This window comes from Citrus sinensis, chromosome 7 (assembly GCF_022201045.2).
Source record: "Citrus sinensis cultivar Valencia sweet orange chromosome 7, DVS_A1.0, whole genome shotgun sequence".
NCBI lineage: Eukaryota > Viridiplantae > Streptophyta > Magnoliopsida > Sapindales > Rutaceae > Citrus > Citrus sinensis.
The window spans coordinates 23,617,942-23,643,466 of record NC_068562.1 but is presented as its reverse complement, the minus strand read 5'-3'; the positions used below and the strand labels follow the sequence as shown (position 1 = coordinate 23,643,466).

At 35.1% G+C, this 25,525-nt stretch overlaps 1 protein-coding gene, 1 long non-coding RNA gene and 1 other non-coding gene across 11 annotated transcripts; 2 read left to right on the top strand and 1 right to left on the bottom strand.

The window, feature by feature from the left end:
* The first annotated feature begins 217 nt into the window (after positions 1–217).
* LOC127903849 (uncharacterized) lies at positions 218–1,909 on the top strand. Its single transcript, XR_008056732.1, has 3 exons — positions 218–350; positions 762–830; positions 1,758–1,909. It is a non-coding gene; the product is annotated as an uncharacterized LOC127903849 (long non-coding RNA).
* Positions 1,910–4,318: 2,409 nt separating this feature from the next.
* On the top strand, positions 4,319–25,351 carry LOC102624241 (uncharacterized). 9 transcript variants are annotated; one of them, XR_008050639.1, is made up of 3 exons: positions 4,319–4,685; positions 5,619–8,408; positions 9,574–10,167. XR_008050639.1 is itself a non-coding variant. In XM_052431451.1 (2 exons), exon 2 carries the CDS (start codon positions 14,044–14,046, stop codon positions 17,320–17,322), a length of 3,279 nt encoding a protein of 1,092 aa, XP_052287411.1. In that variant the 5' UTR covers positions 4,319–4,685; positions 12,470–14,043. The 9 variants fall into 9 exon arrangements, 1 of the variants encoding a protein (XP_052287411.1); XR_008050641.1 differs by having other exon boundaries at positions 5,601–8,408; XR_008050638.1 differs by having other exon boundaries at positions 4,319–5,022.
* LOC127899007 (small nucleolar RNA R71) lies at positions 14,518–14,621 on the bottom strand. Its single transcript, XR_008050775.1, has one exon. It is a non-coding gene; the product is annotated as a small nucleolar RNA R71 (small nucleolar RNA).
* Positions 25,352–25,525: the final 174 nt, after the last annotated feature.

The following is a 25,525-nucleotide window of genomic DNA, read 5'->3' as shown; positions in this document are numbered from 1 at the left end:
GTCGCCGAAAACTGGCCAGAACGTCGGCGATTGGAGCTCGAAAGTCACGGCCAAGATCCTTTTCCGTCGCCGTTGATTCCGCCGGGTTTGTGACGCGCCACCACTTGGAACTAGTTCTTCACATCTTCAGCAACAATTTCCGACCAACCACGATCACCAGGGAGGCCGGAAAACCGCCGAACGATCACCGGAAACTTACGGATCTTTAGAGCTTCGATCCGCCGCCGGTAGCGCGCGTGGCGACTCACGGCCACCACCATTGCACTCACCGAGGTCGGAACTAGCAGACCTAAGCTCCCCGTCATCGTTGACTGAAGTCCGGTCACCGTTGACCGGCGAGGGGCAATTCGGTAAATTCATGGACTTTTGGGGGTGATTGTGTAATTTTATGTAAATAATGGACATTTTGGTAATGTTGGTTGAGGGCAGTGAAGTAATTTATGCTTTCGAGGGTAATTCGGGAATTTAAGACGTTAAGGACATTTCGGTAATTTTACGAACTGAGGGTAATTTCGTAATTTCGGACAATGTGATTAATTTATGTAATCTGGATTGAGGACAATATGGTAATTGACGAATATGAGGATAATTTGGTAAAATAATGAAGTTTGAGGATAAGTTGGTAAAATATTGATGTTGGGGGTATTTTGGTAATTTTACTCATGTGGGAATAGTTTATCGTTAATAGGATTCGAGATTTATTATATTAAATTGGTTGTATTTCTATTTACGGAGAATAATTATAGTGTTTCCGTGATTAGGAGGATCCGCATCCGCGAACGAGAATCAACCCGCGGACGTTGTTGATACCGAGTCTAGACATCATCACTGTGAGTGGAATATACAAAACCTATTTTCATAGTATATGCTGATTTTATGATAAGTATTTAATGCTTCGATTAAATGATTTTCCGGTAAATTAATTTTTATCTATGTGTCAGTCTTTATTGTTATTGAGAATGAGTTTGATTAATGATTTTATTAGCGTTTTTGAGTAAAGGCATGATATTAGAATTGAGCAGATTTTGAGATATGTTGAATAGAAAGAAAATGAGATTTCATATGAGATTCTATGTTTATGTATATGTTATTTTTGAAATCATTAGACAGTACCCTTCCCTCCAGATACAGAGAAACAGATAATATGAGATGAGAAAAGAGATACAGACAAGAGATACAGATAAGATGAGATAGAGGCCTTTGGGGCCCGTCGGGACACACATAGAGGCTTTGGGCCGTGTGTTCGGGCGCTTTTGCCTTTTGGGGGCTTATGCATGCACAGTACAGATATATGAGATAAGAGATATGAGATATGAGATATGAGATGAGATCGTCCCCATCTATCCATTGTAGCTCCGGGGAGTGACGTTACCCAGATAGTACGTCATTGCCCGTCCGTCGAGGTCCGGATATGATCAGATTATTCCCTGGGTACTTGTTTGATGACAGTTTTTAGTATTCAGTATTTGATATGATGAGTATTATATGATTCCATCGATTTTATACAAATATATGTATTATAGTGTTTCAATGAACTGATTTGTATTAAATGAGTTTGAGCAAGTTCTTATGATATTTTGAGAAATTGAAATTGATTTGAGAAACAATTTGAGAAATTGATTTGAGAAAGATTAAATCATTTTTAAATAAATTTATTAAATTGTCAGTAACTACTATCCACTCACTGAGCTTACTGAGTTTTATACTCACCCCTCTTTTATTATTTTATATTTTCCCCCCCTACAGGAGATTTACAGGTACATCAGTCAACCCAGTAGCGAACGTTAGTGTGATATTGTGGCCACGTGATGGTGCTAGGAGTCGTGGATTTAATTATTATTATATTTGAGATTTTTGCGAGCTGTGTTTATTTATTATTTTATGTTATTAAGGATAATCGTTGTATTTTAATATTCGGATGATTTTGGTGATGTTTGATATTTTGATTTGAGAAGTTGGTTATGGAGGATGGTTAGATATTAAATTATTTGGGAGTGTTGCTTTATAATTTGCAGGATTGGATATGTTTTATTTATAAGGGAGACTCTGCCGAAATTTTTATAGAATAGTTTCGATTTTACGAGTTTAGATAGACTCGCCCTGGGGAGTTGCGGGGCGGGTCGTTTCAGTTTTTCACTTTAGATGTCTTATGTTACAGATACTTTTTCAGTTATTTCGGTTTATAGATGTTTAAAGTTATTTTCTACAAAAAAAAATTAGTTTATTCACACTCTAAATTTAGTATGGTTTGATCTCACTAAGGTTTAAGGTGGACCAGTTGGAAATAGGTATGTTAAGATCACATTTCATGAAATTCCATACTACATATCCACATTATGATCCATGTCATTCACTTGTATTAGCATAACAATCATTGATGGGTTGAGTTATGATAGTGCAACGAAGGCCACTTTGATCCTATATTGGTATGATTGATGGACTAGATTGGTTATAGGTACATTTTGGTAATGACAATAAGGTTGAGCTCACACAATTATTTTCGCAAAGTATAATTATAAGGTTACACATGTAGCCCAAGTGGGAGATTGTTGGATTTTCTAATCTAATATTGTTAGATCTTTAATCCAATGTTGGGCTTATATATAAATAATTATGTGTTGCATATAATGCTAAGTTCAATTAAAAGTGACCCATTAAGGTTTTTGGTAATTTGAGCTTTAATGTATCTAATAGAGTATAGTCCTTTTATGTATAGAGGCTTGAGGATAATTTCTACTTTCATGACTGACTGAAATAGAAATACCTAAAAACAATGGAAGAGTTGTCTATATAAATGGTCATGGTCCGAAGGTCACAAATATCTTTCTACTCTTTCTGACATCCTATCATCAGAGAGAGCGTAGAGAAAATTACAGGATTATCTAGGAGAATGTGTTAATCTAGAATACCAACCACACAACCTTAGAAAGCAATGCAGCATTATAGATTCAGGTACGCTTCTGAATAATGTGTTATTAATTCTTGATGATACAAAATGAATGTTCTTGAGTTATAAGTGATGATTTTCACCAAGAATTTCTTGTTCTAACAATATCTGGATGAGATTTATGAGGTATATTAATTGTAGTGATGTATGACATCAATACATTGGAGGATGGGCTGAATGTAGTATTATTTCTAAAAGTGTTTATTTTCGTCTAATTCTTCAGGTAATAAGGTAATGCCCAATGCGGGACTTGTTGCACATAAATTTATTTTAATTCTATACAAAAGTCTATAAACCTCTAAACTATAGTCTTGCATTCCTACCTTAATAATGTATTAAAGAGTTTTGCATGATAGCGAAATGAAAATGAGCTTGATGACAAAATTACTTTTCATGGTAAATTAAGACACATGGTGGAAAATGTTTGCTTAGGGACAACAGGTGAAAAAATTACTTTTCATAATATTCGGTCCCCAATTTCTTTCATAGAAAATAAACACCTATACAGTGTTAGGTTTTAGGTGTATGCATCTTTCTTTTTCCTATAATGAAGTTTTCCTCAGGCCGTTGATGTTTGCATTTAAAAAACGGTTATATAAAATAACATTTGTTTTTAGTTAGAAATTTGGTGGATGCAAATTTGCCAACCAGTATTATACAGATTAAGAGATAAGTACTAAACAAAAAATATGTTAATTTTATTCAAGCATAAAAGTTTTTGTGTTTAGTTGAAGAAAATTACAAAATTAATTAATTAGGGCGTGATAATGATTTGTATCTATTAATTTAAAAAGCTCAATAATCTTGGCACGACTCACACTGGTTTTTCTTGGTGGTCTAATCCATCGCTTGAGATATTGTTATATTTGCATTGTGATGATATAGGTGTCCATAATTATTGTTTTACGTAGTTTTTAATTGTTATTTATTTATTAACTTTGCATGCATGTTCATTTTTTAGACAACATTTTGCTTAGGTTGTTTGCTTTATGACCTTGAAAGAATTTTGTTCTTAGTTTGATTTGAGGTTAGACTGATAATATCCCTTTATTTAGGTGTATTACTTCTTTTTAATTTCATTAAATTGACATATTCTCATTTGAATCATTCAATCTTACTTTTATTCACTACTAGAAAAATGAGAAACACTGAAACTACGTTTATGATGCTAAATAAAAAAGCACCAGCATTTCATGACCTAAGCGGATTTTAAAACTTTTTACATCTAAGTGTCAGTGATCATTGATACAATTGTATCATAACCAAGCATTAATGCTAATTGGAAAAGTAATTTTAATTTTATTTTAATTTTTTCAATTTTCTTAAATCTAAACGGCATCATTCTAATTGCTAAAACGTTATCGCTATAAATTGAACAGTTGGAAGTTTTTTGGCTCCTCATTTCCCCCTCCCTCTAAAATCGATTTCCCTCCTTGCTTTCTACAGGAACCCTAAAACAAAATCGACAAAAGTTGTGACCCTAGAATCTTTATTCTTCTAACTCAAATTTAAGGCCCCTTGTTTGTTCCACTGAAATCGAAATCCCCTTCAATTTCCTTAAATCCCTCTTGCTAGCTTTTTCACTTCAATCACCCTTCGGCCAGATACATACTAATTAACAAGCATGCCTTTCTTTGAATATGCAAATAGAAATTGATAAGCCACATCACCTAGCGATTCTAAAGAAGAAGATTTAAAAGAGGATTCAAGCAACAAGCCTGTCAAACCTACAAAAGAAGTAAGCCATTATAGTTTCTTCAATTTTGACTATAATCAAATCAATAGTAGAATCCTTTATTTTAGAAGCAATTGGGGGCTAATTTCATTTAATTTCTGAAATATCATATTATCTGCTACTTTATTCTTTAATCTCTCATCAAAATAACAATATCCAATAATGGAAAACATCAATTTGAAACACTTGGAGCTAGTTTTATTTTTAATTTTATCCAATTTGGGCTGGGTATTGTTTTTTAACATTTACATGTTTTTCTGTTGTTGGGTATGGTATTTGTGCTGGTAGAATTTAAAACACGATTTTTCAAAAGAAGATGATACAAAATTGTGCCTCTAAGGTATTTGACAAAATGTATGAGTTATTGATTATTGTACTAAGGATAAGTTATTTGCTTATTTTCTTTTTATTTCAAATTATACATTAATTAAGCTTTCTTTTGCAACTAGTATCATATGTATAGCATTTTGAATTCGTAATGATTTTATGAAATTACTTATAAGAGGTAGAAATTTTATCCACCTTTCTCACCATGTTGGATAAGCTTCTAAAATTGTATCTATTGGCTGTGATTTTTTCATACCTTGTTTCCACATCACATTATACACTTATCAACCTTTCATTTACAATTGGAATCATATGAATAGCCTTGGTATTGAATTTTTAAAGATTTTGTGAATTTGACTGTAGTATGCAGAAATTTAGTTCATCTTCCTCGTCATCCTAGATATACTATTAAAACCGTATTTATTGGTTGAGGTGTTTTCATTGTTTCTTTCTAATTTATATTATGTACTTGTCAATCTGTCATTTGAAATTGATATTATATGAATATTGATTCTAATATATTTACTAATAAATTTACCTTTCTGACCATGATCAATATATTTACTGATAAAAGTACTAATATTGTTCTAGTTTGCATGTGGTTGGCAGATTGTTTCTTCAACTAATTCAATTTTATAAATTGTTGTTCTACTGCTGTGCTAAAATCGTCTACAAAATTACGAGAAGGTGTTTGATTGCTGAAGATATGAATACATGTTTAACATAAATACATTTTCACTTTAGCTATACATTGGTGACTTGTGATAATGGGTTCCTTGACAACAAATGTCTTGTTTTGTCCTTTGTTGCTTTACATGTGAGGAAGGCATGCATGGCTACTTAATTTAACAATTTTGGGTATGTTGGGAATGATACGTGATTGCTTAATTTAATAATTTATTGTATGTTGGGAATGATGCATGGCAACTTAATTTCCCCATTTGTTTCAATTAAATAAAATTTTACATTAATATGCATCATTGTTGAAATGGATAAATCTTGGATATGGCCAACAAAAGTGTCCAAAGAAAATGAAGATGGAGTTGAGGGGTTTGTGAATTTTGCTACGCTTAATTCTAAAAATCATAGATCAGTTAGATGTCTTTGTACAGAGTGTTTCAACCTAGAGTTCCATACTCCTGAACGAATAAAGGGTCATTTATTTCAAAATGGTTTTTTACCAACATACATAGTTTGGGATAACCATGGAGAGGTTGATTCAAATGCAGCCTCTGCAAGTTGCCCAAAATATTATGAAAATCACGAATTTAGGTTCCAAGATCACAGTAATGTCGAGGACATAATCTATGATGCTTATGAACAATGTGATCAAAATCCCAAGTGTTTTAGGGATATACTTGGGGATGCTGAGAAGCCTTGGTATTTAGGTTCAAAGTATTCTAAGTTGTCAGGGTTAATGAAATTGTATAATGTGAACAGGAATTATAAGTGGTTTGACCAAGGGTTTAGTGCTTTGTTAGAAGTTCTTTCTGACATGTTTCCAGAAATGAATAATGTTCTAAAGTCAATGTATGAGGCCAAAAAAAAAAAAAAACAATGAGAGTGTTAGGATTAAATTGTGGGAAAATACATGCATGCAAGAATGATTGCATTCTGTTCTATAAAGAGTATGCATATTTGAATAAGTGTCCTACCTGTGGAGAGTATAGGTGGAAAAACAAAAAACAAAGTTAAAAAAAGGAGTAACTAGGTGCTTAGAAAGGTATTATAGTATTTTCCTCTTATTCCTACATTCAAACATATGTTTCAATCGCCCCAAATTGCTGAGAACTTTACTTGGCATGCTATTCACTGAACTAGAGATGGAAAACTTCGTCATCCAGCAGATTCACCAGTATGGCATTTAGTTAACTCCAAGTGGTCTGATTTTAGCCATGAATATAGAAATCTCTGTCTACCTCTCTCAACTGATGGGGCCAATCCACAGAGCACTCTTAGCTCTACCTACAATTGTTGGCTAGTTGTGTTGGTAATTTACAATCTTCCTCCATGGATGTGCATGAAAAGAAAATTCATTATGTTGTCTTTGTTGATATCTGGGCCTAAACAACTAAAGAATGATCTAGATGTCTACATAGCACCCTTAATTGATTATTTGAAAACCCTTTGGAATGTTGGTGTAGAAACTTATGACGCTTTTAAAAAGCAAACCTTCAATTTGCAGGCTATCATGATGTGGACTATTAGTGACTTTCCTACATATGAGAATCTTTCAGGTTGTACTGTTAAAGATTACTATGCTTGTCCAGTCTGTGGCCAAGACAAAAAGTTATAATGGCTTACACATAGTAAAAAGTGTGTATTTTTAGGGCACCATCGATTTTTACCACATGACCACTCATTTAGATCATTAAAGAAGGTTTCAATAATAAGGCAGAATGGGATGAACCTTCAAAAACTTTGTCTACTCAAGAAATTTTTAAAACTGGTAGATGGTATTAACTATAAGAATAGTAAGCATAGAGGCAGTAACCGAAAGCGTGATGATTGTGATAATGATATTGACAAATTATTCAAAAGAAAATCAAATTTTTTTATTTAGAATATTGGCAACATTTATTAGTTCGCCATGTGTTAGATGTGATGCACATTGAGAAAAATATTTATGAGACATCTATGACACATTACTTCATCAACCTAGAAAAACAAAAGGTGGGGTCAAGGCTAGAATAGATCTAATTGAATTATAGATTAGGGGCAAATTAATTCATAGTGAAAATGATAAAAATTCCATATCTACAGCACCTTACACCTTGAGTAAAAAAGAAAAAAATGTTTTGTCAAACTTTGTTTGAAACCAAAGTTCCATAAGGTTATTCTTCCAACTTCAGAAGTCTTGTAAACTTGGATTATTATCGGCTTCAAGGTCTTAAATCTCATTACTGCCACACTTCAGGAGTATTTTACTTTAATGCATTGTGTAGTAAGGTGCTAGAAACAAAATCTCTTGACAAATTGGAAAAACAACATTACGTCACTATGTGCTTGTTTGAACAATTTTTCCAACCTTATTTTTTTTTATATAATGGTCCACTTGACGGTACATCTTGTTGACCAAGTCCGATTATGTGGACCTGTTCACCTTTGCTGGATGTATTCATTTGAGAGAAACATGAAATTGCTAAAGGGTTATGTTTTAAACCATTGTCGCCCTGAGGGATGCATTGCCGAATGTTATGTGGCAAAGGAAGCACTTGAATTTTGTGCTGAATAATTGTCCAATCATGATTTCATTGGACTGCCACCTAGTTGCATGGTAGATTATACAATTGAAAAGCCCTTAGGAGGAGGAAAAGCTATGGTGGTTGATGCTTCATTGTTGCAGCAAGCACATCTTTGTGTTTTGGAAAATACCATTGAGTGTGAAAATTATATCAAGTAAGTTTATTATAATTGGTGACTGTTATGTTGAAAACTAATTTAACTTATAGCAAATTTAAAACAACTGATATTTTTATAATGATATTGTAGGGAGCATAAATTGTACTTGCAAATAAAATACCCAAAGCAGTCAAAACGTGGTCACTAGTTAGAAATTGAGCATGCTCATACCTTTACTATTTGGTTACAACATAAAGTTTGAATACATAACTAGTTTGAACTAACATTGTTTCATTTATTTTTAAAATTTATAAGTGTTTATTTAATTGCAGGTAGCAAATGATATTACAGTTGGTATACATGTACCAAAAACAGTAAAGTGGTTGGCCAACAAACCTAGCTCTATTGTTATAGCATATTCAGGGTATTTTATCATTGGTTTCAAATTTACAACTAAGGACCACAATAATAACCGTGTTATAGAAAACAGTGGAGTCAACATTTCAACAACAACATTACAAGTTTCAAGTTCAAAGGATGAAAATCCACACACTAGTGTGATGGAGTATTGTGAGGTCCTTGTTGAGATTTGGGAGATTGAATATCTCATGGCTAAGAGAGTTGTTTTTAAGTGTGACTGGGTAGATAGTAGGTGGGTTAAGATTAATGATTTAGGGTTCACTATCGTTGATCTTTAATCGTGTTGGTCATAAGTTTGATTGTTTCATTTTAGCTTCACATGCAAAGCAAGCATTTTATGTGAAAGATCAAGTAGATCCAAAAAAATCAATTGTTTGTTCAATGGGTCAAAGATTCAATAAATCAGTAGGTTATGATGGGAGTGTTGACATGGTTATACATGAACCTTTATCTAAAGAATATTCATCTTTGAACATGGTCATATATGAACCTTTATCTAAAGAATAAATCAGTAGGTTATGATGAGAGTATTTACATTCACTTGCTGTGTTTTTTGCAATCTGTTTTGATTAATAATTTGTGCATTGGTTTTAAATTTTAGTGATATGTCTAACAAAGAAGAAAATGAAAAGATGAGTGAGCCCGAATGTGATGAGAAATCAACGAGGAGAAAAAAAACAAAGATAAAGCATTTGATGAAATTAACACCTGACAACAAAATCATAATCGATTATAATGACTATGGACTTCCTGTTGGAGAAAGTATCACTAAACTGAGATCGTATATTGGTGTTGTGGTCAGGGATAATGTTTCAATCTTGTACGATGATTGGAGACATGTTCCGGAATATCCCGTCGAACCTCTTTCATCCGAATCTCTTTCCTCAACATTACATACAACTATCGACCACCAGCACCCTAGAGAGAGAAGAGCGAAAGCAATTCCTAGCGGCCACAGCTGTGGCATAATTGTAATATCTTCTTTTCCAAAATCCCACTCTTCCAGTTCATGTATACGACTTAACTTGAGCCTTTTTAGTTTAGGGAAGGCAACAATTGATGAAGATAAAGATGATGAAAAGGTGCCATGAATATGATTATGATCGTGAATCTCTATTCCTAAAATTGTTAGGAATATTCTAGAAAGCTCCAGATTTCTTCAGTAACCTCAAGGCTGCTCAGGTTGTTGAGAAGCTTAGCTGGTGCTAAGAGAGTTAATTAACACTCACGTGAGTGTGTAAGCCAGCATGGTGTTAGACTGTTATAAATTGTACAACTATCAAATTGCTATTGGTGATACATTAGTTAAGTTTGTTTTGTGAATGTAATATAAATACTAGCCTCTGTATTACTTCATTCAGTTAAGTGAAATGAAACAAACTTTCTTTCTTTCTCATCTGATATTTTCTCTTTGATTCTTGGAAACCAAACACTTTACTATAAAATTTCACATGGTATCAGAGCCTTGCAATCATGGCAAATGTAAATACTTCAGCATTATCTTCACTATCCTTTACCTACATTCAACCTGTGAAGTTAGATCGAGCTACTTGCCTTGTGTGGAAAACACAAGTTGAAGCTTTAATAATTGGAAACGGTCTTGAAGGTTTTATCAATGGAGATAAACCTTGTTCTACTCAATTTTTAATTGAATCAGATGAAGAATCAAACAAATCTGAAATCATTCCTGCGAGGCAAATTGAAAATCCAGAGTACATTGCATCTAAGAAGACTGATAAGATGCTTTAAACCTAGATGTTCTCTTTAATGGTGGATAATGTGTTAATAATGGTGATTAAGTTGTGAGACCTAACAGGAACTGTGGAAAAGGCTTGCTGAGATCTTCATGTCTCAATCTAAGGCACGTTACATGCCATTATTGATGCAAATACAGAATACTAAGAAATGATCACTATCCATCCATGATTACTTTAACAAAATGAAAAAGATCTCTGACAGCTTAGCAATTAGAGGTAATGCACTCTCATCAAATGAATTTATCATGCATGTTCTGGCCAGATTGGATGATTCTTATGAGTCAACTAGACTAGAGAAAGAAAAGATCTTTGTTGAAGACTTATTCTCAATGTTATTAAGTCATGAAATAAGACTTGAGATGAGTAAAAGAAAGGCTCAATTTGAAGTAATGCATGATATGAGTGCAAACTTTGCTAAAAAAGGACACAATTATAACAAGGCTAATACTAGAAATAATATGGCTGGTAATGGAGGATATGCTAATTCTTTTGGAGGAGACAAGAATGTCATATACTAGATCTGCTTCTGATGTGTAAATTAGCAAGTTTACTAGTCGGCACAAGTAATATAATGAAGAGTAGAGTATCATCCCACAGAGATTGTACATCCTATTAGCTACCGAAATTATTCTAACTCTAATTTATTTGAACAATCGAATAAGCGAATTTAGATTAAAATTAAATAAAATAAAATAACTAAAAATTAAATAAAGATACATGCAGTAATAAAAAATACCAAGAGATTAAAACACTAGGACATCTGATTTCACTATAACCAATCCAATTTAATCCTCCATCTATACTATTAAAGTTTATTACCCATGTTGACAGTGAATTTCCCTAATCTATTCAATATCCTCTCTCGAGTAATATCAAAAATATCTCCATGTATTAACCTACTATATCTCTATGTGAATTTAAATATGCAAAGATTCATTAAGCTCTATGGAAACTTTTAGAAAAACTGCATGAATCACGTTGGCACATCTTTGTCTTTCGTTTAATTCATGGCATTCATTATACAGAGCAAAAATACATAAATCTCCTCTCAGTCTCATTATGTATCCTCAAATCATTTAAATATTGGCCAGATATTTAAAAGCATTAAACACAATAATGAACACTTAACCATGGAATAATAAATTAAAAATAACACAGATTTATGGAATTAAATCTTCATAGTTAGGCTACATCGTAGCCCTAGTAAAATAAATTAGTTCATGGGAATAGAAAGAGAATTCATGAATTTAATTGGAAACATTCAAGCAAGATAATAGAGAAGAGGGAAAGAAAAACTCAAGAATTAATGCGTATTCCTCCTCCTTCAAATTATTCTTGCTACCCTCGGCTTTTGCTTAAGACTTGTGGCTGCTGCTCTATTCTTTTTTTTTTCTCTTGGCTTAAATTCTTCTTGTGCGGCTGCCTTCTTGTCTCCTTAATTCTCCCGCAAGTATAGCTTTTATAGTGCTTTTTAGGGCTGGACAAACGGTTCGGTTTTTTCCGAACCGAACCGAAAAAACTTAATTCGGTTCGGTTTGGTTCTAAGGTAAAAAACCAAATGATTTGAAATTACAAGAACCAATTGGTTTACATTCGGTTCGGTTCAAAACTGAACCGAAGAACTTATTGGTTCAGTCCAATTATTTACAAATTAATTTAATCAAAATTCAAAATCAAAAATATAAAATGCTAAATCACAAATTCCCTTTTTCTAATTCCTAATTTCGTAACCCTAATTCCTAAACCTAAAGTCCAAAATCCAGCTATCTCCCTCGTCGGATCGGTGACTTGTATTGAGTGTTAGAAAATGCATATTTATAAAGGAGAAAACCATCATTTTACATTTCAAATCTTACTAACAACCCTTACTTTTATGTTTTTAACATTCTTGTGATTTAATTACGTGTGTTTTATTTTAATTAAGTAATTTATGTATTTTAGGGGCATTATAGTCATTTAACAATAAAGGAGAGATCAGACGGCAAAACGGACATCACTTTTGAACTCAGGACGGTCGAAAACCTTAGGAGGAGCATAAAATGAAAAATGGCACTATTCACATGTACAGTACTATTCATATATACGGTACTGTAAACGTTACTGTTCACAGCACTGTTCACATAGACGGATCGATGACGTGGCATTGACCGATGATGTGGCATTGACTGATGAGGTGTCACGATCCTGTTGGACTAAAATTCTTTTGTACTGTTGATGGTGACGTGGCAGCATATCAGTGGACGAAAAATCTCGCGTACAGTGCATGCATCACACAAGATTATTTTCAACCAAACCGCGTTATTGTTCATCCGGGTCAAACTGTGTTACTGTTCATCCGCGTGGTCAAACCGTGGACTGTTGACTGATGACGTGGCGTAATCCTGAGCGTCCAAACTGTTTTTAATCCGATGGCCATGATTTACTCCATGTATCTATAAAAAGAGGGCCTCTCCCCCCTAATTTGATATCTCTGAATCCATTTGGGATCCATTTTCTGTAATTCTCTCTCCATCTTGTATTTTCTTCGTATTTTAATAAATTCTCATTTTGCCCCTAGTTCAATTATGAGTGACTAATTTTCTTTCAAGCTTGGGTTGAAGGTGCAGTCTCAACATGTGTCATGGGCTTAATTTGGTAAATTTATTTTCTCTTCCCTCTAGTTTTTATGGATGTTTTGACTTCTCGTCGACAAATAATACTAATCTTGTCTAGTACCGCCTTGGTTTCACCGGCCCTCTAGTACAAGGTTATTATTATTTGGCACGATAAGCCCTTAGCACCATATTGATTAGAGCATGGTTCATGAGGTGTGGATTCCCCCCTCATGATTTAATTGGCATTAATACGGATTATTTAGCCCATGATGCATGTTGATACGGATCCAGATACCCAAGTACGTCATTTCAATAGATTTCGCTTCAATTTATTCTCGCCATTGCAATTCCAATTTTAGAATTTATTATCGCCATCTCAATTCCAATTTTAGGATAATTTAAATCACTCCCACCACAATTTCAACCACCCATTTACAAAATTAATTCTACACATAATTAAAATCCACCTCCTCGTGGGATCGACACTCGTCACCATTAGTCTATACTACAATAGATTCGTGCGCTTGCGAGTACATTAAAATTTGCACAAGTTTTTTGCGCCGTTGCCGGGGAGGTAAGTAATTTTAATTTATAGAATTAATTTTTGTGAATAATTTCTTTTATTTGTTTTATTGTATTTTTTATTAAAAAAAAAAGTGAATCCGCATTTAGAGGTTAGTAATTTCTTTTCTTTTTCTCTTCTTTAAATTTCTGTAATTTAATTTTCAAGTTATTTTTTTTTCTTTGTAATTTTTGTTTATCTTACTAATTCTTTTTAGTTCATTTATTTCACGTATTTATTTTTGTGTATTTTTATAGAAAGTTTGTAATAGCGCAATAAGGTTAGTATCGTAATTCCTCCCTCTTCTTTATTTTTATTTATTTTGTTCGCATCTTTATTTTTTATTTTATTTGTTTTGCATGCATGGTCGAAGGTCATTAGTACCCAATCTTGAACCTATAGACCTTGAACTTGAGAAAACACTTCGCACACACAAACAAGTAAAAAATAAAATGGATTTGCAACCACAGGAGAGGCCATTTAAAGATTATTTCAGTCCTTTAGCAAATTTGAGCACATCATGTATAAGATACCCAAATGTAGCTGCTAGGAGTTTTGAATTAAAACCCAGTGTGCTAAATTGTCTCCCCACATTTTATGGCCTAGAAAATGAGGATCCATATAATCATCTGAATGATTTTCATGCCATTTGTCAAACTTTTAAATATGAAAATTTTTCAGACGATGATGTTAAACTTAGACTATTCCCATTTTCTTTAAAAGATAGAGCTCGTTCATGGTTAAATACTTTACCTGCTAATAGCATTTCATCATGGGAACAAATGGTAATGAAATTTTTGAATAAATATTTCCCGGTGCATAAAACCAACGCTATTCGCAGGGAAATCTCGGAGTTTATCCAGAGAGAGGACGAGCAGTTTTTCGAAACATGGGAGCGATTCAATGGGCTACTCTTGAAGTGTCCACATCATGGGTACGAGAAATGGCACCAATGCCAATACTTTTTAGAGGGATTATTACCAAATGTGCAAGAATGGCTAATGGCAACAAGTGGAGGAGAGCTAATGTCAAAAAGTGCATCAGAGATTTGGGAATTCTTCCAGCGACAAGCGGATAATTCCCAACAACGGAGTCGATCATTCAGGAATACTAGAAGAATTAAGGGAGTAAATGAGGTTCACATTGGTGAGTCAACTTCGGGAATCAAAGAAGTCAAGGAGATAGTTGAAGGTCTTGCTCGACAAATAGCATCGTTATCGACTGCTAAATCAACAGAACCACATGACCCTGACTCATACTCCGATCAAGCCAATGCCATAGGTGTAATGAGAAAGCCATCAAATTACAACCCATACTCCAACACATATAACCCTGGATGGAGAGACCACCCCAATTTTTCATGGTCTCAAGGATTCCAACAAAATGGACCAGCAGCTCCAGCTCCACCAATTCCTCAAATTCCTCAAGCCTCTCAGCCCCCATTTAGACCATACAATCAGAACCAAAACTACTCTCAACCTAGACCATGGGAGGATTCATTCCAGAATCTCAAGAATCTTACTCACTCTACGATTGAGCAACAGAACCGCACCATTGATGGACTACGAAATGAATTGAGAGCGGGCTTCAACTCACAAGCCCAATCAGTTTCAAGCCTCGAGAAGATGGTGGGACAACTTGCTTCTTCAGTTCAGACCTTGGCAATGACCGTTGAGAAAGGTAAGTTTCCAAGTCAACCAGTGCCTAACCCTAAAGGAGTGCATGAAGCAAGTACCAGTTCACCACAGCAGCATGGGGAAGTCAAAGCAGTAATGACCTTGCGAAAAGGAAAAGAAGTCGACAACAAAGTGGAGATGCCGGTGACAAAAGAAAATCAAATTGTACCTGTGAATGTTGAGGAATCATCACCGGAGGAGAAAGAAGAAACCAACCCACGAGAATACGTTCCGAAAGCTCTATTTCCTCAGAGGTTAGCGAAAGGAAAAAAGGAAAAATCCACAGGTGAGATTCTCAAAATCTTCAAACAGGTAAGTATTAATATCCCTTTACTTGATGCTATAAAACAAGTTTCATCTTATGCCAAGTTTCTTAAAGACCTTTGTACTAAAAAGAGAAATATGCATGTTCAAAAGAAGGCATTTTTAACAAAAAACGTTAGTTCTATACTCCAACATAAAATTCCTTTAAAATGCAAAGACCCAGGCTCCCCCACTATCTCATGTAGTATAGGGAACCACACAATTGAGAATGCTTTGTTGGATTTAGAAGCTAGTGTAAATCTTTTGCCTTACTCTGTATTCGTGAAACTTGGACTTGGAGAATTACACCCAACTCCAGTGGTGTTACAACTTGCAGATCGGTCCACAAAAATACCTCGTGGTATTGTGGAGGACGTGCTTATCCAGGTAGACAAGTTTTATTTTCCTGTTGATTTCATTGTAATTGACACTCAACCAATACAGGATTCAAGGAAGCACATCCCCATTATTCTAGGCCGACCTTTCTTGGCAACTGCGGATGCTCACATTCAATGCAGGACTGGAAATATGCAGTTATCTTTCGGCAACATGACTATGGAGCTGAACATCTTCAACATTGCCAAACAACCTCACAGTGCAGATGATGGAATTGTTGATGTGGATTTAATTGAAGCATTAGTTGATGATACTTTTGTTTCAAACCTTAGTGATCCTTTACAAACATGTTTAACTCACTTTGGTTTGGATTTTGATATTGACAGATCGGTCGATGAGGTCAACGCCTTGCTTGACTCAGCACCATCTATGGACACTAATAAATGGAAGTCAAGAGTTGAGCAACTAGCACCATCAGAGAAGAAACTCATCCCATCATCAGAATCACCACCGAAACTCGAGCTCAAACCATTACCCAACACTCTGGAATATGCATTTTTGGGAGAAGAAAGGACTCTGCCGGTAATCATCTCATCACCCCTAAATGACGAACAAAAAGGTAAGTTGTTGGATGTTTTGAAAGAGCACAAAGGGGCATTAGGATGGACCATAGCAGACATAAAAGGTATAAACCTAGTAGACTGCATGCATTACATTCACCTTGATGAAAATGCTAAATCTACTAGGGAAATGCAACGTCGGTTAAATCCTAACATGAAAGAAGTTGTTAGAACAGAAGTCCTTAAGCTATTAGACGCAGGTATCATTTACCCCATTTCTGATAGTTCATGGGTCAGTCCTGTGCAAGTTGTCCCCAAAAAGTCAGGAGTCACTGTAGTTACCAATGCCGATAATGAATTGATACCCACTAGAGTAACTACAGGATGGCGTGTATGCATTGATTATAGAAAGTTGAATTCTGTCACACGTAAAGACCATTTTCCTTTACCATTTATTTATCAAATGCTTGATAGATTAGCAGGCCATGAATTTTATTGCTTTCTAAATGGCTACTCAGGATATAATCAGATTCCCATAGCACCAAAAGATCAGGAGAAAACTACTTTCACTTGCCCTTTTGGCACATTTGCATATAGAAGAATGCCATTTAGATTATGTAATGCACCTGCTACATTTCAACGATGCATGTTGAGCATTTTTTCTGATATGGTGGAACAATTCCTTGAAGTCTTTATGGATGATTTTTCTGTCTTTGGTGACTCGTTTTATCAATGTTTACATCATCTAACACTAGTTCTGTAGAGATGTATCGAGAAGAACTTGGTCTTAAATTGGGAGAAATGCCATTTTATGGTAAAACAAGGTATTGTTCTCGGTCACATCATTTCGAGCAAAGGTATTGAGGTTGACAAAGCCAAGGTGGATCTCATTTCTAATCTTCATCCACCCAAAACAGTCAGAGAAGTAAGATCTTTCCTTGGGCATGCTGGTTTCTATAGACGTTTCATTAAAGATTTTAGCAAAGTTTCTAGACCCTTATGCAATTTACTTGCTAAGGATGTACCTTTTATCTTTAGTGATTCATGTCTTATGGCGTTTGAAAAATTAAAACAGTTGTTGACATCATCACCCATCATTCAGGCCCCAAACTAGAGCTTACCATTTGAGCTAATGTGTGATGCATCTGATTATGCAGTAGGAGCTGTATTAGGACAAAGAGTTGATCGAATTCCCCACATTATTTACTATGCTAGTATGACATTAAATGATGCACAGTTGAACTATTCAACTACTGAAAAAGAAATGCTAGCATTAGTGTTTGCATTGGAAAAATTTCGATCTTATCTCATTGGTTGTAAAATAATTATATTCACGGATCATGCTGCTCTTAAATATCTTCTCACAAAGAAAGATGCAAAAGCCAGACTAATTCGTTGGGTGTTACTTTTACAGGAGTTTGACTTGGAATTCAAAGATAAGAAAGGCACAGAGAATGTTGTGGCGGACTACCTCTCTCGTCTCCATTTTGACACAATTACAGAATCATTACCATTGAATGAGTCATTTCCAGATGAACAATTAATGAATGTGGAAGTATTACCTTGGTATGCTGATATAGTTAATTATCTTGTTACATGTAAACTTCCAGAGCATTGGACCAAGCAAGACAAGGCTAAATTCTTTGCAGAAATAAAGAATTTCTTTTGGGATGACCCGTATTTGTTCAAGTATTGTGCAGAGCAAATTGTTAGACGATGCATCCCAGAAAGTGAAATTCCGAATATCCTTTCATTCTGCCATGAACAAGCTTGTGGAGGCCATTTCAGCGCTAAGAAAACAGCGACTAAAGTTTTACAATGTGGTTTCTATTGGCCAACTATATTTCGAGATGCTTACACTTTCTGTTCTTCATGTGATAGGTGTCAACGAATGGGGAGCATTACACGAAGGAACATGATGCTATTAAATCCAATTTTAGTGGTTGAAATTTTTGACGTATGGGGTATCGACTTCATGGGACCCTTTCCCCAATCTTTTGGCCATCAATACATATTGGTTGCTGTTGACTACGTATCAAAATGGGTAGAAGCAATTCCATGTAGGACCAATGATCACAAAGTGGTGATAGCATTTTTTAAAAGCAACATTGTTTCACGCTTTGGATTCCCTCGAGCAATAATTAGTGATGGTGGTGCCCACTTTTGTAACAAAGCATTCAAATCTCTTTTGACAAAGTATTCAATCACACACAAAGTGGCGACCCCGTATCATCCGCAAACCAGTGGCCAAGTTGAGATCTCCAATCGAGAAATAAAGCACATATTAGAAAAGACGGTGAGGCCGGACAGAAAAGATTGGTCATTAAGACTTGATGATGCCTTATGAGCATATAGAACGGCTTTCAAGACCCCGATTGGGATTTCACCCTACAGGCTAGTGTATGGAAAAGCTTGCCACCTACCTGTGGAACTCGAGCATCGTGCATATTGGGCCATCAAGAAATTCAATTTTGACATGCAGCAAGCCAGCTCAGAAAGAAGATTACAGTTGGCAGAACTTGAAGAAATTTGCAATGATGCATACGAAAATACCAAGATTTACAAGCAACGAATGAAAGTCTTCCATGATAAGCAAATTATCAGAAAATCATTCACTCCAGGTCAGAAAGTGCTTTTATTCAATTCTCGCTTGCACCTATTCCCAGGTAAGTTACGCTCTCGTTGGTTTGGCCCATTTATTGTTCATACTGTTTTTCCACATGGGGCAATTGAAATTAAGGACCCAAAGAACGGTGTCACGTTTAAAGTTAATGGTCAAAGATTAAAACCATATCTAGAATACCAACCACATGGAGAAGACACCGAAATAAATTTGAGTGACCCACCAGATTTGAATTGATTTTTTTTTCTTTTCGTTGATTTGATTTTTTTTCTTTCTTTATATTATTCTTCTGCTAATTGAAATTATTTTTGCATAAGTGTGTTTGTTTAACTATTAAGTTTTCTTTTATCTTTTTTAATCATGAGTACCTTACTTAGACCGTTCCTCCTGAACATTCTTAAACCACTTCAACGTGTCAAAACTCATCTCAAAAGGCAGATTCAATTTTGTAAAACACGTCGCATTTGGGCTCTACAACCACCAGAGTTAGTAGCCTATGTTGAGGGTCTAGAAAGCCAACTCAGAGATATTGAGAGAAGTGTTTACGACATCCAGTTGGAGCTTGAGGTAAATTCAATAAGAGGACAATTTTAATTTTCTTTGTGTGTTTTAATTTGTTTTTCTCTTTGTGTGCTTTAGTTTGTTACCCCGGTGAAGTGGCGGATAACAGTACTCCGTGACAATCAAGTCGATTACTTCAGTTTCCCATAATAACTAATATTCTGAGGCGAAAGTATGGACAGTAATGAGATTCTAGCGAAGCTTCACAAGCGATTACCTTCACTTCCTCAGAATGCCCTCCTTACGATCTATAAAGCTCGGTCCGAACGCATGCGATTACTCATGAGGAATAACATACCTGCTAACATCCGTTGGTTAATCGAGGCTAAAGTACGATCGGCAGGTGAGTTACCTCCAAAATTTATTGCATACATGCCTGGTTGTGGTAAAGGAAATTATGCAAGAAAACGACGAGCCCGAAGAATTTCTGTTGCTTGTCATAAGTGTGCCAGAATGAGTTGCAATAAAAACCCATGTTCTTTAGGAATGATATCTGATAACAGGGAAGATAAGATTCAATTCATTAGGGATAGCTTGAATAAGGAGTCATTGGATGATATCCTTTTGTCTCTTAAAACGCATCCCAGTGGATATGTGCAAGGAGCGATTCTCCAGTTATGGCCATTATTCCAGAAAGAGCATGCACAATATAGTCTCGGGAATCTGACTATAAACGACCATGTTTACCAGTTTATAAGAAAGCTGGATAGGAAGCCTATCCTCGACCCATAGAGGGCGTTCAAGCCGTTTCTGGACGTAAAACTAGAGGAAGATGTGAGCCACAGTCGCAACTACCTGTAAATATCCTTTCACTTTACTGTTATTTTATTTCACTATTATTTTATTGTGTGTATTATTGTCCTTAATAATTTTATTACTGTTTGCTTTTTCCTTTTTACTGTTTCCTTTTTGACTCGCGAGCCACGTGCTTTACACGTTATTTGACACTGACATGTTACCTCATACACAACTGTGACCCATTGTCACCAATACTCTTAAATGTGATTTTTTTTTTGTCAAGCACTCACGAATTATTTTTTGAGAAGTATCCCAATGGCAGCTACTCCAAATAGACAATTCAAGAACATTTGTGTGCTTTCTGGATTTACATATGGCAAACATAAAGAGTTCGTTGAGGCAGCCATAGATCTTGGTCGCAGCATAGCAGCGAGAAAATTACACTTGGTGTATGGAGGAGGTAATCGAGGGTTATCAAAAATGGTCTCAGAAGCAGCTTTTATCAGAGGCAGCCAAGTGTTAGGCATTATCCCAAGAGCCCTAAAACCTTTGGGCAGTTCGTCTGACTCATCAACTGGAGAAGAGTTAGTCGTCTCAGGTATGCAAGAAAGAATAACTGAAATGTTTAATCATGCTGATGCTTTTATTTTCCTTCCAAGAGATCTTGCAACACTAGAGGCACTTATCACACTAGCATCTTGGGCCCATCTGCACATCCACCAGAAACCCATCGGTTTGTTAAATGTCAATAACTTTTATGATGGCTTTATTGCATTTCTTAACCATGAAATAAAAAACTATTTCATTCCCTCTAATGCGAAAAAACTCTTTATTTATGCTCACACTGCTAATGAGCTACTTGATATGTTACAAGCTTATAGACCAGAGCCAGACCCCTGGACCTTTGTGTTGGAGCATCCAAATAATGATGGTAACAGTAGCCGCAGTAAGAAGTACAAATTATATTTAACTCTCCGCTTGTAAATATTGTTTTCTGTGCTGCACCACCCAGGTGATGTCTTCTAAACTCTACTTCTTTCCTTTCAAACATTGAGGACAATGTTTTGTTCTGGTTGAGGGGAGGGAATAATCGACAATTATGGAATTTTGGTTAAGTTTTTACTAATTTTTTGTTGTAGAAACTAACTGTTGTAACTTTTTGTGTTGAAGATGGCTGAATATGGAGTCTAATGACTCTAGAAACGCATCTTCATCGTTTAAAAAAAAATTAAAAAACTAAAAAAAAATTCAGACATTTTCTTTTTCTTTATTCTGTTTTTATGTTTATTTTTCTTCTTCTTTTTATTTTCTCCTCTATAAATATACATTTTCCAACTTTTGAGTCGAAGATGGCTGAATATGGAGTGTAGTGCCTCTAGAAACGCATCTTTTTTATAAAAAAAATCATTTTCTTTTTCTATCATTTTAAGTGTAACTTTTCTAATTAATTTTTCTACATTATTTTCACATTTCTGCATGCATATTTTTCTTTTATGTTTAGAATAGGTTGGGGGGTAGAATGTTGTTTAAAAAAAAAAATTTATGTGGTTTGTTTTAACATTAGATGACATGATTAATTTCAAATTTTAGTATTTGTATTATCTTTGGTCTTAAGTGATGTTACGCTATGTTTGCTACTTTACATGTTGATGTCGGAGACAAATATGAGTTGCTTGAAGGAATGAACATGTCATAAATAAGTGCCAAGTGAGTTGTTGAGCCTATCATTTTCTTGGAGAGTAACCCTTTTGCCCATTCTCTATACAGCTTAGCAGTTTATTATTTTATACATGATCTCTAGATTTCTTTTGAGTTAACCCTTAAAAAAAATGTAAAATTAAAAAAAAGAAAAAAAATGTGTGTTGCTACATTTGGAGGCCCATCTAACTAGTAGATATGGATGATTATTTAGAGCCCTAAAAGACGATAGAAAGGCCATCTTTGATCCGTTTGAGCCTTTCTAGCCATCCCTTTTATTAAATATCCATAGTTAACCCTTTTGAGCCTTTAAAAAAAAAACATTTTCTTTGTCAACTTATCATCTTGACCCACTCTGATTTGGAGTATTACCCGATGCCTTATAAGTTCCATCACCTATTTATGTTTGAGAAAATGTAAATAATTATTTTGTTCAGTGAAGTTATGCCAAATAAAAGCAAAAAAAAAACAAAACAAAACAAAAGTTGTTGTTTCAAAAGAATAAAAATAACAACAATAGGTGAAATCCACCTCGCATCTTCTTAAAAAAAAAAATCTCTGCATTTTTCTCAAACATATACTTTGTTTTCCTTATTTTCCTTCTTTGTTAGCCATGTCCCTAGCCTACGTTACGTCCTAATAAAAGTCCGTCTTGATTTTAAGGAACTATAGTTTGAAGTAGAAGCTAGTTATATGGGCTAAAAAGATGTAGTGATGTATAATAAAAAAAAAAGATAAATAAAGTGGGTTGACTAGCATTTTTGTTTGACTTGAGATCATATTATTTCTAAGCTGAGGGCATATTTATTTCATCTTGGTGAGAGCATGTGATATCACTTCTTTATTATTTTCTCTCTCAATTACCATTCATTAGAGTGACTATTTTTATTGGGTTTAATTTATTTGTGAGAGTGTCACTACTTCCAGTGAGATTTTGGGGTTTGACATGTCATTCTTGAAAGTAACTATAACAAAGTCTACTGGGCTGATTCATGTGAATGGTTAATATGGGTGTGATATTTCTTTAGACTGGAGATAATGCTTATACTTTTATTTGATTGCTATCATTCATCTGATTGAATAAATACGAGTGTTTCAAAAAAAAATCATTTTGAATTTGAATTTTGTTTTCGCTTTATTTGCTAGGGACTAGCAATAAGCTGGTTAGGGGGTGTGTTGAGTGTTAGAAAATGCATATTTATAAAGGAGAAAACCATCATTTTACATTTCAAATCTTACTAACAACCCTTACTTTTATGTTTTTAACATTCTTGTGATTTAATTACGTGTGTTTTATTTTAATTAAGTAATTTATGTATTTTAGGGGCATTATAGTCATTTCACAATAAAGGAGAGATCAGACGGCAAAACGGACATCACATTTGAACTCAGGACGGTCGAAAACCTTAGGAGGAGCATAAAATGAAAAATGGAACTATTCACATGTACGGTACTATTCACATATACAGTACTGTATACGTTACTGTTCACAGCACTGTTCACATAGACGGATCGATGACGTGGCATTGACCGATGATGTGGCATTGACTGATGAGGTGTCACGATCCTGTTGGACTAAAATTCTTATGTACTGTTGATGGTGACGTGGCAGCATATCAGTGGACGAAAAATCTCGCGTACGATGCATGCATCACACAGGATTATTTTCAACCAAACCGCATTACTGTTCATCCGGGTCAAACTGTGTTACTGTTCATCCGCGTGGTCAAACCGTTGACTGTTGACTGATGACGTGGCGTAATCCTGAGCGTCCAAACTGTTTTTAATCCGATGGCCATGATTTACTCCATATATCTATAAAAAGGGGGCCTTTCCCCCCTAATTTGATATCTCTGAATCCATTTTTGGGATCCATTTTCTGTAATTCTCTCTCCATCTTGTATTTTCTTCGTATTTTAATAAATTCTCATTTTGCCCCTAGTTCAATTATGAGTGGCTAATTTTCTTTCAAGCTTGGGTTGAAGGTGAAGTCTCAACATGTGTCATGGGCTTTATTTGGTAAATTTATTTTCTCTTCCCCTCTAGTTTTTATGGATGTTTTGACTTCTCGTTGACAAACAATACTAATCTTATCTAGTACCGCCTTGGTTTCACCGGCCCTCTAGTACAAGGTTATTATTATTTGGCACGATAAGCCCTTAGCACCATATTGATTAGAGCGTGGTTCATGAGGTGTGGATTCCCCCCTCATGATTTAATTGGCATTAATACGGATTATTTAGCCCATGATGCATGTTGATACAGATCCAGATACCCAAGTACGTCAATTTAATAGATTTTCTCTTCAATTTATTCTCTCCATTGCAATTCCAATTTTAGAATTTATTCTCGCCATTTTAATTTAAGTCTTAGCATATTCCAAATCATTTCCACCATAAATCCAACCACTCATTTACAAAATTAATTCTACACATAATTAAAGTCCACCTCCTCATGGGATCGACACTCGTCACCATTGGTCTATACTACAACAGATTCGTGCGCTTGCGAGTACATTAAAATTTGCACAACAACTCGCGGCCTCTCCCTGGGTCCCTTGCATCACGGTCAGCGGTGGCGCATCTCTTCAAGCGTGGTGACGTCGTCAAAGTCGTCGGTCCCTCATAGTTTCATGCATTTAGTAGCTCGGTCCCTCACGCTCACCGTCAAAGGCTCAAAGCCCTCAGTCCCTTACGCTCACAATCTTCAAGCGTGGTTACGCCGTCAAAGACCTCGGTCCCTCACGCTCACGCTCACGATTTCACGCCGCTCGACTTCGGGCCTCACTGCTCTAACCGCCACTCATCACTCAGCCCGCATCTTTAATCTTCACCGCTGCAGGTTATTTTTTTTAATTTATATTGTGGCAGTCTGAAATTGTGTTTGAATTGAAGCTTATGTGGGGTTAAATTTGTGGAGGTGTTGGTTGCTGCTGGCAGTCTGAAATTGTACAAGTAAAGTCAAAGGTGTTGTTGTATAATTTTATATTGTGAAAATGTTTGTGAAATTTTACATTGCTTTCGGAATTTTTGTGGAGGTGTTGGTGTATATCGGATACAGAGAATGTTTGTTGTCCTTAAACTTCTATTCAGTTCGAAAATGAATTCAGAATTTGGATACAGAGAATGTTTATTGTACTTCTATTTAGTTCGAAAATGAATGAGAAAAAGCTCCACCCTTCAAATTTTTTCTTCTCTTCAAGCACTGCAAAGAATATTACTTATAATTACATTAATCTGCGATTACAATATCTTTGACTTTCTTGTTTCTATTTAATTATGTCTCAATTGAAAAGTAATTTATTTGCATGCATGATTGAGTTATTTAGCTGTGTTTGCTGGTATCT

Excerpts from the sequence above, each read along its gene's own strand:
- LOC102624241 (XM_052431451.1), top strand. The coding sequence starts at position 14,044 with ATGCATGGTCGAAGGTCATTAGTACCCAATCTTGAACCTATAGACCTT.